Source organism: Strix aluco, chromosome 12 (genome assembly GCF_031877795.1).
Source record: "Strix aluco isolate bStrAlu1 chromosome 12, bStrAlu1.hap1, whole genome shotgun sequence".
Lineage (NCBI taxonomy): Eukaryota > Metazoa > Chordata > Aves > Strigiformes > Strigidae > Strix > Strix aluco.
The window spans coordinates 24,530,290-24,545,602 of NC_133942.1; the positions used below are offsets into that span (position 1 = coordinate 24,530,290).

Here is a 15,313-nt window from a genome sequence, read left to right on the forward strand (position 1 = left end):
CCAGGTCCCTCTGGATGCCATCCCGTCCCTCAGGTGTGTCAACTGCACCACTCAGCTTGGTGTCATTTTCAAAGTTGCTGAGGGTGCACTTGATCCCACTGTGTATGTCACTGATGAAGATATTGAACAGTACTGGTCCCAGTATGGGCCCCTGAGGGGCACCACTTGTCACTGATCTCCATCTGGACACTGAGCCATTGACCACTACTCTCTGGATGCAACCATCCAACCAATTCCTCATCCATGAACAGTCCATCAAATCCATATCTCTCCAATTTAGAGAGAAGGATGTTGTGGGGGACCATGTCAAAGGCCTTACAGAAGTCCAGACAAACGACATCGGCAGCTCTTCACTTGTCCACTGATGTAGTCACTCCACTGTAGAAGGCCACTGGGTTGGTCAGGCAGGACTTGCCCTTGGTGAAGCCATGGTGTCTGTCTCGAATTACCTCCCTATCCTCCATGTGCCTTAGCATAGCTTTTAGGAGGCTCTCTTCCATGATCTTCCCAGGCACAGAGGTGAGGCTGACAGGTTGGTAGTTCCCAGAGTCCTCTTTTCTACCCTTTTTAAAATTGGGTGCAATGTTTCCCTTTTTCCAGTCTCCAGGGACTTCACCTGACTGCCATGACTTTTCAAATATCGTGGAGGGTGGCTTGGCAACTACATCAGCCTCAGGACTCTGGGATGCATCATGTCAGGCCCCATAGACTTATGTATGTAAATCTGGGAGATCTGCTAAACCTGAGAGGAGAATCTAGGTTTCTCTGCTCCCAGTCCTGGTTCTGAACACCCAACCATCATTCACAAAGTCCAGCCCAGTGCACGTAATGTGGGTGGAAGAGAAGGTGAAACCTAGCAGATAATCCAGATGAGTGAAAGCTGCAAGAGCCATGGTGGAGAAAGCTGCTTAATCTCATGTCAGAGCATCAAGGGAGGCTTGATTCGAGGCACCAAATCATGAGAAATTGCAACAGCCAAATCCTTTATGAAGATTTATTTAGAAAAACCACAATGCTGGGGAGTCACTGTTACATAGCGTGGTAATTCACTTCTTCTTGAGTAATATGCACCACACTGTGCGCATGCAATTACTTTTGTTCCAGAGATAACATCTTCATCTAGAGTTATACATGTACACATATGGTCCTTAGTGCACGCTATGATTCACATGTATGTTAGGACACGCACAAAGTTGAGCTTTTCCATGAAAAAACTGTATAAAAAATACAAACCAAACTGAAGCTGTCAACACAAGAAGCAATGTGCAAAAATAGACAGTTACTCCTGAATGTTTGCCCAAGAAAAAAGGACTCTTCTGTCCCTGTTCCTCATTCAGCATTGAATATGCCAGATGTTGCTTGAAAGTAGAATTTTAAATAACTACTCACATCCTGACCTCCTTCATGTTAGTTGCAGAGATTTTTAACCAGCTAAATAATTCTATATTAATATGAAAATCTGCCTTCAACCATCCCCATCATGTGCTGTTGTTGTATTGAACAGATCTTTATATTGTTGCAATGTTTGACTTGTGAAGCTCAAGGCCAGGTGACAACCAAGCCCTTGGGTGGAGCACACAGAAGAGGCAGGACAGAGATGTCCCTGGTCACCGAGGCCCCTGGCAGGGGCTGGCAGCAGCTGCCTGGAGAAAATGGCCAGGGATTAGGAGTTCTCCTCACGCATGCTGGAAGGAGCCAGACCTCCCAGGTCCCCCGTCATGGGGCACACAGCTCCAGGCACTGTCTGCTAGTGCATGGTGGGGCTGGTGTTTGAGATGATACTCTCAAGTGCCCAAGGAATCCTCCCTGTAGAGAAAGCATGCCTATGCAAAGAGTATGGCAGGTAAAGGGATGGAGAGCCCACAGGGCCTTCCCCAGCCAACTACCTTCGTCCATGATGCAAACTGTAGCTGACATGGATGGAGCCACCTGACTATATAACCACTTGTGTGGCTCTGAGCAAAGCTATAGGATGATGTGCTGCAGACATCATGAAGCAGTCAGACCAATCCATCCTTGTAAAGCTGCTGCATGCAAATACCAATGCTTTAAATGGCAATTAAGACTAGAAATGGATTGCACTTGTTTCCCTTAAACATATATGTATCACTCTTTAAAAAAAAAAAAAGTAACTGTTAAAAAAAATCTTCAAAATACATTAAAAAAAAGGTTGGTAGTTGGGATTCCTTTGGCTGGATCAAAGGAAAAGAAGAATAAAATAGGGGTAGTGTGATTCTAATCACTGAAGTTTGTCAGTAACCATAATATTTTGGTTTGGGGAATGAGGATTCTTCCTACCCATGAGATTTGATGCTGCAAAGCCCAGTATTCCCCTGGTAATCCACATGTTTATTAAGGACTGTTTATTTAAGCCCATGCAGAGTTATGACTGTGTTACAGAACTTGCCTTTTTTTTAATGGCATATCAAAGTTTTTCACAGCAAATCCTGCATGGATCCAGGGAAAATCTCAGCAAGATTCCCCTGTGTGTTATGGTTTTTACTTGCAAAGCAAAGATTTCAACCTTATTCTGAGGAAGGGAAGGAGAGGTGGAAATTGTAAAGACTGGGAGCAATCCAGGGAAATGAACTGTGGGTACTGCACTTTACATCCCAGCTCAGCAGACCACTTTAGCAAACTACTTTAAGCGGGATTTAAGTGTATGTTATTCAGGTTGGAACCCAGTATGATGACCAGTATCCAACAGGAAGAGTGTTTGTTGCCTTGGACCTACTCATTTCCATTCTAAAAGGCACGGAGGGAGGATTCATCCCGTGAGCTTGCACCCCAGCTCTGGTTATGAAAATATCACTTCAAGTATGTCAAACATGTACCGGCTGCTCCTGGGGCTCCCCCGGTGTCTAATCCTTGGATGCCCAGGTGCCCAGTGGCTCACAGCTCTCCCCCTTGGGTCAGGAGTACGCTGCAGTGACCGTGACCTCCAGCACTGTCCACTCACGTGGCTGAAGGAAGCAGTGCTTCATCCCTGTTGTCCCGAAGGAGCTCTCAGGGGAGAGGCAAGTGGCTCCTGGGTAGCAGCGCTCGCCCCAGGTGTGTTTCTGCAGCTTTCTGAAAGCACTGGTATGTGTGACACACCTAACCCAAGTCTCCCTTAGCTCTTACAGCATGCATACGTGTAGCCAAAATGACCCTCTGGCTGTTAGAGACAACTGTTGGCAGTGATAAAACAGTGGTAGAGAATAGTTTTAGACTATTTAGACTATGAAACATCAGACTGAATTCGTACTAACATTTTGATGCTGTTGAGCCTTGGGGTTAGCTGCTGATTCATAAGTGTTTTCCACTGCGTTAAGATTACATCCACCATCTGAGTTAAGGCCCTGATTAAGCAAAGCATTTGTGTATATGCTTAAATCTGCCCTTATTCAGCTGGGCACTGATGCGACTACCTAAGTGCCTTGTGATACAGGGACAAACCTGAACTGGAGCCTATAAATTAAGCTATGTAGCTGTCACAACCATGCTTTTAATGTTTTTTTCTGGTAGCACAGCTGCTCTCCTGGATAAACTATTTAATTAATCTTCATCTAAAAGGTCCTGAGAATGGTTCTATAATACTAACAAATGTACATAAATACCAGAACTAAAAAAAGTCAAACATATGGCTCAAAGCAAAACAAATATTGCTCAGAATACTTGTTTAGATTAAGATTAATAGCTGTAAACTGTGCATTCTAGTAGCAAATAAAAACCTGTTGGTCTAGAAAAAACCCAAACCTTTCAAAATCTATAGGATTGGCAGCACTAATGGTACTTTACAGTGTGGAGTAAGGATAACAAATATCAGTGTAACATTGCAAAATGATCCACCTAACCTAAGCTTATGTAAACAAGTAGGCTTTGACAATGTTTATACGTCTAGGTGTGATCCTGCACTTGGACCTGGATGGGACCCAGGAAGGTAGAAGGGTGCTGTTCCAATGTGGTTCCAGCTGCCCAGATCCCACTGCAGGAGAGAGGCTCAGGGGTGTGATCCTGCAAACCTATCCTGGCATTACTAGTTCTACTCCTGGGAGCATCCCATGGCAGGATTCAGTTCGGCAGGACTATACACATATGAGTAAGGATTATTCACAAACATAAGGCATTGCAGAACTTGGCTCTAAAATTTCTATTTTCAGCAGAGAATCCCTTATCCATACACAAGATCATATTTTAACATACCAGAAGTGTCTAAAGTAAGGGTCAGAGTCACTATATGTTATGCTCAGTAACACAGTTAAGATTCTGCGTATTGGCTTCAGATATTGCAAAACATTTTTTTTCATTAAAATCAAACCAACTATGAATCTTTCTCATAAAAATTATCTGTGAAAGTTAAAAATGAACAGGCTGTGTTTTCAAGGTTAAAAGGAGACAGTAACAGAAATGAGTAACTCCCATTGTAATGGTTTTCCAGTGCCTTCCCTTCTGAGCAGTGGGCACTCTGAGGTTGCAGTTGTTGGTGGCCTCCAATCTTGCCTTGCATCCTCTATGACATGGCTACTGCCGCTCTCCTTCCACTCGCTTTTTACGAACTAGACCAATAAAACAAGAAAAGAGCAGTCATTGCTTTCCTGAGAGCCTAAGGACTTTTCTCACTGTAACATGAATATGAAGGAAGAAGCTTCTAAAAAATACTCAGCTAAATTATGTCCATAAATGCTGTAATCAACAGATCTTAATGCTAAACAAAACAATTATATCTGAACTGCACTTTTCTATATCACAGACTGTAGAATTTCACCAAGTGTTCATATCAATACATTTTCTATAAAAATCAGATTCTGAGCTAAAGGGTTTAGATGATGATGATGAAATCACCATTTCCAGTGCTTCTTCCCAATGGCTCCATTTAGATTTTTTTGTTACAGTTTTATTGTTATTTTAGAAGCCACTGTGTTCCAGCTAAGTTGATACTGGTCTGCTCTAGCCTGCATGGCAGTGCTCTGGGTTATTTAAGCCTTGGGCATCAAAAATTAAAAACTTTTGTAATCGCACAAGTGTATACTATTGGTAAGAAATAATCATACCCTATTAAAAAAAACCTGAAGTACTCTTAAGTATTGATATCAATGAGTATTGGCAACAAGGCAAACATCATATCGGACCTTAAATTATCTGTTTAAACTTCACATGCACTGATTGCATCAACCAATAATAAATTAATTAACTCTGGATTCTCACTAGAAACCAAGTAGGTTGAAGTTGCCATAAGCAAAGCAGAGAGTGATGAGCTTTGTGTTACAGGCAGGATTATTTTGACAAGCAGCCCCATGTGAATTTTTACAGCACTTAGGATACATTACAGCTGATACAGAGCAGGTCTAGTTGGCAGCATTTGCTACTCCATACCCTAATAAAAATGTATCGAGTCTCCTCTGACTTGGCCAGATAAGATTAGTAAGGTTCTTCCGTTCATGTGATACAAAATTTGGTGTTAGATCAAGCTGTCATGTCCTGTTTCTGATACTGAACTGAAGTACAGAACAAAAGCAGTAAAACTGGATGAATGAACGCTTTTCAGTACAGAAGGTCAATAACAATATATTACTACAAACATCCCATTACTTTACTCTCAGGAGGTTTATTTTGTAGTGCTTTCCTGGCAAACAGACTGCATTATTCCAAAGCCTACAGTGTAACATCAGTCATTTGTGTCTGCTTTCAGTGTTTTGTTGCTTCATTTATTTTACTGAATTCTTTTAGGTATTCTGTCCTACTAAATCTTGACCAAAACCATACAATACAAAAGCAGGAAAATGAAGACTAGGTATAGGACATATGTCTAATAGCAACTGGTTAAATAGTGGGAAAAAAGGTTTCTTTCTTTGTTGGTGGGATGTTTCAAATACCATTCCAGGACACTGACAGTTTCAGGACCAACAGTTTATCATTGCTATGATTAGGTACTACTAAAAATTAAAACTGCAGAAAAATAAAAGTATGTGTGAAGAAATAGTTTTTCGCTAAAGCGAGCAAAGGCATCATGGTTTGACACCCCACTTTGAAGTAGAATTGATTAAAAACACATAGTTAATTTTTTTTTCTTTCCCTTCTGTTGTAAATGACTCCTGCCTAGTCATGTCCTTCTTATTCTGTGTATTGAGCACACAGAGCAGAGCGTGTCACGCTCAGGTAAGACTTGCATAGCTTTATTCTTTTCACCTGTACTTGGTCATGCAGGCAGGAAAATTTTTTTTGTTCCCTTGGTTGGGCAGGCTTGGTCTATCATGGGCAGGGCAAAGAAGTGAGGACTTCTGTGTTCACTGAACAAACAGGATGGGTTTGGCGCTCTACCTACTGGCCAGAACAGCTGACAGGGCAGCAGGAAATCCAGGAAAGACTGGAAAAAGACTGAAGTAACTTCCCTTCCCAGGAGTGGGAGAAGCAGAAGAAGAATAGTTGCTCCTAAATACAGTAGAGATCTTTGCTGTTGTCTACTCTAGGTTCCGTGGAGCTATGCATCACCCCTCACATAGCAGATTGAAAGTTGTAGAGTTAAAATTCAATGTTACGTACAGACAGGAAAAGTTGTGTCTAGGATGGTCAGGGCTTGGCTCACATAAACAAATGATGAGTAGATGTAGTGGCATCTTACCCAGATCGTTGTTTTTAGTGATAGCTGCTGCTACCCTGGTTCTTGGACCTTGCTTTGTGAACTGGTATCCAAACTTGAGAATCTTGGAGTTCTCTTCCAGCATCTTGGCAATCTCCATCTCTACAGCTGTCCCCAGCTGCTGCCTCTGTTGGTGATGTGATGAAATGTCCCCAAAAGAAAAGAAAATATTTGTTTTCATATGAGAGAGAAATGGGTGGTTATATTTTTCAGTACTGTGCTGTAGACTACAAAGAGAATCCTGTCCCTGGAGATTTTGCTCTGGGCTTTATATTTGGCTTTGACCAGTTTTATTTAGAAGTTTTCCACTGCTTGGCTGCATGGGCACGGGATGTGAGCTTCAGAATGACTGAGCCACAGAGGCTGCCTTGACTTTGCCAGAGGCCTCTAGGAGAACCCTCCAGGAATCCATATAGAAGGGAAACAAAAGTGGACTCACTCAATGCTCTCTTTACCTGGTTGTCAATTTTAATCTCTGTCAGGGACTCATTCCCTTTCAGTGCATCAATCAGTGCCAAAATACCCGTCCCAGTGATGAAGTTGGATTCTACATTCAGACTCTTCAGTGTTTTGTTCACTTTCAACATATCTGCAAATGCCTGAGGGGTCAAAAAGAGGGAATATGAGATAACATCTTGAGAGTTTCATGGAAAAACAGGGAATCTGCAAAACATAGCTTAGTACCTACAAAGAAATAAAACATAAATAGGCTTAGAAGAACATAGAGGTAGATCAGACGAGATTACACTTCTTTGCATAGTCACAGGGAAATTTTGCGAGGGAAAATGAAGAATGCATCCTACAGCAGACACAGACCTACTTAAAAATTGTTGTGGGTTTTTTTCCAAGCAGTGTTTAAACTTACAATAGCTACAGGGTCATTGCTTCGAGTAGCTGCAAGGCTGAATGTCTTCACATGCGTGTTGCTTTCCAAAGCTTTTGCAAATTCTTTCAGTGTTGGAATAGGAATATTCTACATTAAGAAGATAAATCCAGTAATTAGGAAAGCCGGTCACACTGGTAGACACTGATTTTAATTATTATCAAACTGATTGACTAATAGCCACAATCTATGTAATTTAAACATCCCCGATGCTTTTAAGAGTATCTCAGAATGGACAAAGCATCCTCTGCTTCAGAGACCCGTGGAGGCCTGCACTAGGATGTGATGTCAGCACTGCCTTTAATTGGGTCAGGCCAATGTAAGCACGTGACCAGTCTCTGAGCTACTTTCCTGTTTTGCTGCTGGTTGTTCAGTCCCCACGTGCCAGCTCCCCCTCCATTTGCCTGTGTGGGCTAACTGAATTTGACCGGTCACGATTATATAGTGCCCATGAGATATCTTGCTTTACAGTCTGCTAAAGGCAGGCAGAGGGAGTCACCCCTTGGGCTTTTAATTGGCATTTAATTCAATATCAGGCACTGACGACCTTGGAGCCTCTACGACAGTTCCCTCCACATCCCTTTCCTGCGTGTCTTGCTTCTTCTGAACAGTAGAGACAAAATTTGAAGATAAAAGGCAAGGGCTTTGGAAATATTTGAGTAAACCCTCCTATGACGATGTAAATGAAACCATAGTATCTACCTTTATGTTGTTGAGATTAATTTCTATGAGACTAGGATCATTTGCTTTTATCCTTTGTAAACTTGCTTCCACATTGGTAGGATTAGGTGGCTCCTCAAAGATGGGCTTGACCTTTTCACCTTTCACCACATCTGCAACACAAGATCTCATGAAATGTTGACGTGAGGAACAGGCATCATCAGTAACAGTCTGGCTTTTCAATTCCCATTTACATTTGTACTGTAGCATTCAAGAAAGGGTTTCTATGAACCATAAAGCTTGGAAACAGGAGTATTAGCCCTGCTATCCCTGCCATGCCCTTTGCACCTTCTGTGCACCCAGAAGCATGTCACTGGAGGCTGTGGTCACAGAGGCTGGGCAGTATCATCATGGGCAAATTCCTCATTTATGTACAAAAGTCCCAGTAGAATTAATTTGAGCCAAAGCAGCTTTAAAGACTATTGTATAAGATGTAATATACTGCAAGGGCTGCTTTCTTCTTTGTCTAACATCTGTAAAGGAAGGTGTGCTCAGAACTTGCCCATTACGTTAGTGAGAAAATGTCCATGCACCTATGAATAGACTGTGCTAAAGGAACGTGATCAGGAGGCCCCTCAGTTTCCTTCTCTCGGCTGATGCTATCAGCCTTACTATAAATTCAATTAGCTCTTGTAAAATTGCAACATCTGCACTTTCTAAATAATAAAACTATCAAAGCATGAAAAGCAAGTCCGTCTGCCAACACCAAGATTTATGAAGTCTTTGAGTATTCACGGTCCAAACAGATACAGTTTTTATTGCTGGAAGCTATGAGCTATAAATATTCTTAGAAATGCATTAAAATGATGACTTAGAACACAATTAGTACTTCTAATTCCCACGCATGTAGTTGTGGAGAGTAATTTATAAACCCTGACCACCCAAGCCACTAGAGGCAAGAAAGGAATATGTTACTGACCACAAATATGTTTAAACCCTTTTATTTTATGTTGCAGACAGTGAGTGATTTTGAAGATTTGTGCTCAGGTCTCAATGTACTACAGACTGCTGTTCAGTGCAGTGGGTAAAGTTCATGTCATATCATGGGCCAAAAGAAAACCAAATATTTTTTTTAGAACTCATACTCTTAGTAGAGATGAAGTCATACAGAAACCTTGAGCTGGTTTTCACTCTGCTCCCTTTCACTCCAAACCGTTTTTTTTTAAAACACTAATTCCCCAAGAGACCTCACGTGTCCCTGAGTAACACACCAGCCTTCCTAGGGAGTAGGGAATTGAAAACTACTGGTAAAATGCATATAGAGAATTCACCTTGGATGCAACGATGGGAAGTAAACAAAAACCAGCAAAGCATTTTTTGCACTTGTGGCAGCACCCTGCCAAGCTGGGACTAAGGACAGACTTGCACACTGTCCTCAGGTTAGACATCACAATACACTCAGTCTAGAGTTAGCAGTATTTTTCATTTTCTATTTCTTGTTGCTTCCCATGAGTTTTATCTTGTTTCTTTAATCATGGTGCTGTTTTGCCACACTGACAGGGAACTTTTGAGATGTCTCCCTCTTTTACTGAAGCATTTCACTTGGCTAAGGAAAGATATTGCTTTTGAACCAAAGAATATAGTGATGTGACAGTGATTTTCTGGTTCTGAAGTCTGCGATTGGAGCATAGTTTAGCTGACTCACATAGCTGACATTTTGACTCAGTACAGCAAAAATATTCTGAAATCTATGTGGATTAGTAATGCATGCAGTCGCCTGTTATGAGATAGATGGCAGCTCACACAGGGCCCCACTGGGGAGGCTTGTAGAGCAGTCTTAATCCTGAGAAAAATGAAGTGACACGGTGTCCTGTCTACTTTCCCACCTCCCCTTAATAATGAAGGATGGAAATGAAAGTGCTTGGTAAAGATAGCTGCTGTTCTCATGGCATTACAAGAAGAAAACACTTTTTTAGTACTGTTTCCCTAGAAAAGGGCATTCCACAATTTTGTCTTAAATGTGAAGCTCTGGATCAAGGCTTGGCAGCTCTCAAGAAAAACTTGGAATTCAGACGTACCCAGTTCTCCCCCCATCCAGACTCCTGTCAGTGGCTGAGCTAAGATCTGATTCACCAAAGGTCTGTTTATTTAGTGCAAACATTTCTGGATTTGTTTCTAGTAACTATAGCTGTTTCTGTTGGGGGATTTCCTGAACGATTATGCTTCCCACGTACTGAAGGAACCATGTAACGGGCCACATTTAAACACGCTGCCACAGGACTAAGGTGAGGCAGCAGATCAGAAAGAGTAGCCGGGGCAGGAGCACATCCATGCGGCCTTTGCTTCCCTGTGAATGCAGCTTGACGTGACTCTGGTCACAGATGTGACTCTGCCAGGGATTCTGCCCTGTGATTACAAGTCATTTTTCAGTTGTGTAAATGTAGGTACTTGGGGTGAGATGGCTTAGCCTGCGCTGTGGCCACCTCTTAGCTACAGCTGGCTATGTTTTCTGTCTGCTGCCTAAAGTGAAGTGGAATGAAAATATGTATGTCTTGGCTTCTTAAATACTCCCATCCTTTCAAGCACCTCTGCAGAGCCAGATAATGCTCTCTAGGAAAACAAAGCTCCTTAGGAATGATTTATTTGCACAGTACTGTTGTCATTATAATGAATTTTAAGATTGTGTTTACTTTAAAGAGCTACCCCTCATGATTAATTAGATCAATCAAGGTAAGGCCCAGTTACATTACACTAAATTAGACCAATACACCCAACCTATAAGTGTACAAGTCCATAAAGATGACATAAGAGAAATCCACTTGCTTACTTCTCACGGTTCCTTTTCCATCTTTACTGCGGGCTCCTCCTTCATCAAATTTTGGGTTATTGACCATGTTGTGCACTCCAAGAACAGCTAAAATATGTAAATACCAGCAATAGGATACAATGTTAATGGCAGGAACAACGACTGAAGAAAAATACCTGCTACAAATTTGAGTTTAGTTCCCCAAACAAAACCCCCTTATAAAATATTAACTCTGAGTCATGCTTACCTGCTTGTAGGGAGAGTCTTTAGGGGTCTAAATACTAGAGATACAGACATTTTTAGTATCGATGTTTGAACAACTGAATCAACATAGTACACATATCACAGAAATGTCAGCTGGAAGGAACCTCTGCAGGTCATCTTGTCCAGCCTCCCTCTCAAGCAGGAGCGTTGCCAGCACTAATCAGGTCAGCCATGGCTCTGTCTAGCTGGATCCTGAAAATATCTAGGGATGGAAAGCCCACAGTCTCTTTGGGTAACTTGTTTCAGTGCTACAGTCCCAATAATTTTTTCCCCTAATATATGACCTAAACCTCTTATTGCTCTTTGTATCATTTGGCATATCTGAGAAGAATTTGACTGTATGTGTGGTTAGCTTAATAAACTGGCATTCACACTGGAGTTTCTTATAGAAGCACATGGATGCTACTGTGCTTGGAAAAAAAATATGTATTCCAGGACTTTAAAATAAATAGTGAGGATATAAACTATTACAAGAGCAATGACAAGAGAAACCCAAAACTCCATAAAAGAAGCTGCAATATTATCTTTTGTGGAACTTCCACAGTGTCAGAGAATAAATCGTGCTGTTTGCTGATACTTTTCCCAGAAATTATCTAACTGGACTTTAGTCTATAGGATCATGCATTAATCAAAAGTTATTAACTTGATGTAGATTTTACATTTATTACCATCTTTTTCTTATGGAAAATACTCTGTTCTGTAAGCAAATATCTCTAGTTGCTGTCACAGTCTATTTTCAGAACTCTCAGCAGTAGATGCGCTACTCACTGTTTTTCATTAGACTTTGATACCTACAAATTCTGTTGTGAATGGCTGGATACTGACCAGAGCTGAGCAAAATTTGGAACTTCATTCCATGAACTTAAGACTTCTTGAGAAGTGCCAGCTGCATTATAATTCTGTGACTCCTGTGATGCTTCACATTTCAGTCAGAGCCAAGACTAATGCATTCAGAAATGGGTGGTGTAGCCAAGAATTACAAAGATAATGGCAAGATCACATCCTCCAATAGGACAATATAGTAGCTGCAAGAGTTTTTAGTTTAATGTTGATCTAACCCAGAATTGGATTAATGTAATATGCTGAAATATTTCATTTAGATTTTCCTAATGAAAACAAAAAAATTGTCAATAGTGTTCCAATTCTCCCACCAAAATTTTCGTAGAGACTAAGGCCCAAAAAAGGTACACTATGGATCTCAGCCCAGGGAAGGATAGGATCCACTCTGAAGTGGGTGGACAAGGCAGGAGATGTCAATGGTTCCATAGGGAGGTCTCAACACTAGGTTGTCCAGGATTTTAGGATGGCCCATCGACATTAATCTCAGCAGCTCTGGCTGGTTTGCTTCTTCCCAAATGAAGGATTCAGATCATTCTCTTCTACTAGCATAAACATGTGACACACCCATGATAGAAACTGCTTGAAAGTCACAGGCGGCTCAAGAACTGTAGATTGGCCTTTGTCATACTGTAGGTTCAAATATTATTTATGCAAGTGGATACACCTCAAAATTATTTCCTTTGTGCACACTCTAGAACATGAGATTATACTCTGGATTAAAGGAAAATAATTAAAAGTGGAGAAGATACCCAGGTCTAATCAGCTGGCAACCAATTTTCTGATTGAAGGGATTAGATTCCAGATTTCCTCATGGATGCAGGATCTTCATCCACTGCACCCTCTAACAAGTTTATCCTGCCATTTGGGATGTCAGAGTTGAGAGGAGGCAGCAATAGTATTCTAAGAACAATGCAAATGCAGTAAGATCAATGGTCTCCACCACAATGCAAGCATCCCAGCCTTCAGTCTACCATCTACCCTTCCTTTCCCCAAATCATGTTAGCTGGTTCATCTTCTCCCCTTGCCTGACACATCAATTTTAAGTAGATGAGAGAAGTCTAAAATGCAGCAGCTATCGAGTCACACTTGAAGCCATCACGGGCAATGTGTGCCCACAGGTTGGTCACTTGTCTGTATAGTGAACCAGCCGGTACTTGAGAGATGATCATGAGACACTCCTGGTGGCAGGTCTAGGCAGAGAAAAGCTGGAGGTGTAGGGGTATCATACCTATATATTATCTAACCTGCAAGGTCATAGAGCTCAGTATCTGAAGCGCTGGCCAGGGCTTCTTCTAGTTCTGGATCCAGGGTCACTTTCTCTTCTGTACGAGTTTCTATGGGCTTTTCTTTAGGAATAAATATTTTTCCTAAGAGAAGAAAAAAGCCAGAGTGAGTAATGAATTATTGGAACAACTCCTCTGCCTCCTGGCAGTGGGGGGGAATAGGTCTGTGACAGTAGAACTGCTTGGAAATATTATCAAGTGCATGTTTTCCTTTCTTGATGCTATCCTCTGCACCAGGATCTTAATAAGAGTGCAAAAATAAAAGGTGCAGACTTTTGCTCTGTGTTGGTGATTGTTGATATGGAAGCAAATTTCCTAAAATAAATCCCCAGGAGCAGTCACAGCCAGCATTTTTCTGAAGTTGCTGTGGCCTTAAATAGGCAGCATCAGGTATTCACAAAAAGCTTGCAGAGATTTCATCCTTATATTTAAAAGAGGCACTAGAAGCAGCTAAAACCACTCTACTGCAAGAACCTTTCAGTTTAACAAATTCCATGCAAGTGTCTGAAAGCTCAGCAAACCTGTTCTCTTCCAGTAACTCAGTTTAATTCCCAGCCTCTCCACGAGTATTCTTCCTCTGTGTCTCCTGATGATCATTCACATAAATAGGCATATCCTGATCATCTGTGCAGGCCTGAAAAGTCTGAACTGAACTGAACCACATATTCCCCAAGAAAGACTCCTGACCTATTTGTCTCTCTTTGTATGCTGCTGTTACATTGGGGTTAGCAGGTGTGTGTTTCCATGCAATATTCCCCCAAGACTGAGATCCCTGGCCCTTCTGCTGAAATGAGAAAACTGTAGGACAAATCCAGAAACAACACAAAAATTCCCACTACTCCTTTAGCCTGCTATTATACTTAACCTCAGTAGTGTGATGATGTAACAGCAAATGCCTGGAGAAGAGGCCCTTTAAATCAGAGCTAGGGCTGCACTTCAGTCACCAGCGCTGCTGGGCCTTTTTTCCACTCAACACTTTCTTGTACCAAATGCACACAGTCAATAATACATTAGGTGATGCCACATGCAACAGACGGTGTCATTGCTCTGATAATTCTGTGAATTCCCATGTTCTACTGTCCACTGTGGAGTAGTTCCCCTCACCTTGTCCCTAACAACTACTTCTCAAGCAGGCTTTAGTTAATCCCATTGTAATGAAGCTGTGATGACCTTTGGATGCAGGTGGCTTTGGCCCACTGTCAACTTTAACTCTGCATGTAATGCTTGAAGCATATCCTGTGGCTTTCTGAAATATCTCTAAAATAGTTTAATTTTAACTATATTAGTGATACTATTTTGTTACCATTAATAAATGCAGTTCTGATATTTAGTGCTGAATTACAGATGCTTTGTCATCCTTTTGTGGCTAAATTTTTCCCCGTTATGGTCCAAAGTATCATTTTCATGTACATAATACCCAATTCATTTATCTCTTTCATACAAGTTTGTCTGCAGCAATTTCTGTACTGTCAGCTTCCATGACTGAGGTCACTGAATAAGCTCAGAAGAAAATTTTAATGGAAATTTCTGAAACTCTGTCAATGTTTACTGATGCTGGATTTGAAGTATTTACCCTACAGATATTTGTACCAAGGCTAAATAATTTCTGAGTACAAAACTGGACAGAAGGTTATCTAGAAAGACAAAGCAGTATCCTATTATGATTCATTTTTCATGTGATATTTTAAGTAACTTTTTAAGAAGAGGCTTCTAGAAGATAAAAGCCTTTGTGGGCCAAAGGTAAGAATCATTTTAACTTTCCCCACGCACTGGATAATATGAATCAGACACAGCCATCCCAGCAACATCAAACAAAAGTCAAGTGGAAATCTGGAGTGAGAAATACTCTGTGAAGATAGATTAGTCATGCTCTCCAGATTTCGTAACAGCACAGGTGCTAAGATTTCAGGTTCTCTTTGTACTACCACTCAATCTGAAGTGTGGGATAGCAGCTTCCA

At 41.3% G+C, this 15,313-nt stretch overlaps 1 protein-coding gene across 2 annotated transcripts in view; it reads right to left on the bottom strand.

Annotated features, from left to right (window-relative positions):
• Positions 1-980: 980 nt before the first annotated feature.
• The window catches only part of LOC141928781 (tropomodulin-2), a 36,689-nt gene continuing 22,356 nt past the window's right edge, over positions 981-15,313 (bottom strand). For both annotated transcript variants that reach the window (XM_074837480.1, XM_074837478.1), the window contains exons 4-10: positions 13,317-13,439; positions 10,990-11,076; positions 8,205-8,335; positions 7,485-7,592; positions 7,075-7,218; positions 6,602-6,746; positions 981-4,538 (exon numbers count right to left, since the gene is read on the bottom strand). In XM_074837480.1, coding sequence (XP_074693581.1) covers positions 4,504-4,538; positions 6,602-6,746; positions 7,075-7,218; positions 7,485-7,592; positions 8,205-8,335; positions 10,990-11,076; positions 13,317-13,439 — 773 coding nt within the window. In that variant the 3' untranslated portion in view covers positions 981-4,503. The remainder of the gene's footprint in view (positions 4,539-6,601; positions 6,747-7,074; positions 7,219-7,484; positions 7,593-8,204; positions 8,336-10,989; positions 11,077-13,316; positions 13,440-15,313) is intronic.